Here is a 1708-nt window from a genome sequence, read left to right as displayed (position 1 = left end):
TTTGTTTTCTTTTTTTTTTCTTGTTTCTGTTTCTTATCATTATTATCGTTTTTTTTTTTTTGGTTTGTAACACGTATTATCATCCTGTTAGTATTTATTAAAAAAAAAAAATCAAAAAAACTAAAAAAAAAAAATACAAAAAAAAAATTTTTTAGTGCCTTTTTACATTTTTGTCACCTTTTTTTTTTTGTTTTTTCTGTTTCATTTTTTTTTTTTTTTATTTTAAACAAAAAAAAAATTTTTTTTTCTTTCGTCATTTTTTAAAAATTATTTTTCAATGGTAAAAAAAAAAACAAAAATATTATTATTATTATTTGTTTAATATTATTATTAATTATTAATTATTATTATAATTAATCTCCAGTTGTTTGTCTCCGTGTCTAATCAATCGATAATAATAATAAAATAAATTATTATTATTATTAAATATAATTATAATTATAATGATAATGATAATTTTATTTGTATAGTAATTTAAAAATTATATTGACAATATTATTCAAATCAATAAAAGGAAAAAAGAAAAAAAACAAAAACAAAAAACAAAAAGAACAAAAACAAAATGTTGGCAAATTAATTTCTTTTTATGTGTGAATTCCTTGGCAAAAGCCTTTCGAGAATTTGATAAAGATTTTCTTCTGCTGCCACCTTTCCAGATGTGCGAGAGAGAGAGAGAGAAAAAAAAACAGTTTCGTTAAATATTAAAAGAGTTGTTCAATTTTCTTTTTTATTGTATGTAATTAATTTACTTACCCACGCCAAACTGTTCCTGTGGGATTCTGGAACAGCCGTGTTTACGATTTTCAATGGCCTAGGATTTTTCGATAGTAATCCCACGACGTATTTTTTATTCCGCCACCAGGGCAAACCATCGTAGGGCCTTTTCACACCCGGCAAAGGTTGCCATTTCGTCGATGGTACTTGTGGATGAACGTGAGGAATGGGACCGTGAGGGCAGTAAGGCACTTTGACACCCGTCACTGGATGAATCATATATTTTATCTTGAAAAAAAAAAAAAATCATAGTTTTCGTTAATTAATTAATCGGATTCGAACGTTGTTCTTTCGCGGTTGAGAGACTCGACTCACGTCTTGAGTCCTTTCATCGAACCAATGGGATATATCTTTCCCGGCATGAGCCAAAAGAGGTTTGACTTCTTTTTCGTTTTCGTATTCTTTTACTATCGGAGTGACGTCACAGACTTTACCCAAAAAACTCACCCAACAATCTTCGGGTTTGTTGTGAAGGATGACATCGGTCGGAAGGTAATAACGAAGTCCGAATTCGTTTCTTTCTACTTCTTTTTCCCCTTCATCTTTTTTCCCCATCCATATTTTTTCCATTTAAATAATTTTCATACACTTGTTTTGTTTTGTTTTCTTTTTTTACTCGCTCAATTATTATTATTATTATTATTATTATTTATGAGCAGAGAGGACATGGAACAAGAAATAAAAGAACATAAATTTCTGGAATATGGAGAACACAATAATCATTTGTATGGAACGAGTTTGGACTCGATAAGAGACGTCATAAAACAGGGGAAAATGTGCGTTTTGGATTGCGGTCCGACAGCATTGAAAATCCTTCACAATTCATCTGAATTCATGCCTTACGTAGTTTTCATAGCCGCTCCAGATATGGAACAATTGAAACATTTGTACCACGAAAATAGACCACTGGGAACATCGAGAGGAATTTAACGGT

The 1708-nt window shown here is 29.8% G+C and overlaps 2 protein-coding genes across 2 annotated transcripts; one reads left to right on the top strand and one right to left on the bottom strand.

The window, feature by feature from the left end:
• Window positions 1–714: 714 nt before the first annotated feature.
• Phum_PHUM586700 (Cytochrome b5 isoform, putative) lies at window positions 715–1344 on the bottom strand (the record flags this gene model as incomplete). The annotated part of the gene is made up of 2 exons (XM_002432435.1): window positions 715–1002; window positions 1090–1344. 2 exons carry the CDS (start codon window positions 1342–1344, stop codon window positions 715–717), a joined length of 543 nt encoding a protein of 180 aa, XP_002432480.1.
• Window positions 1345–1425: 81 nt separating this feature from the next.
• Phum_PHUM586690 (Guanylate kinase, putative) lies at window positions 1426–1704 on the top strand (the record flags this gene model as incomplete). The annotated part of the gene is made up of 1 exon (XM_002432434.1): window positions 1426–1704. One exon carries the CDS (start codon window positions 1426–1428, stop codon window positions 1702–1704), a length of 279 nt encoding a protein of 92 aa, XP_002432479.1.
• Window positions 1705–1708: the final 4 nt, after the last annotated feature.

The sequence above is a fragment of the Pediculus humanus genome, genomic scaffold (assembly GCF_000006295.1).
Source record: "Pediculus humanus corporis 1103172108310 genomic scaffold, whole genome shotgun sequence".
NCBI lineage: Eukaryota > Metazoa > Arthropoda > Insecta > Psocodea > Pediculidae > Pediculus > Pediculus humanus.
This window is presented reverse-complemented; position numbering and strand designations above follow the sequence as displayed.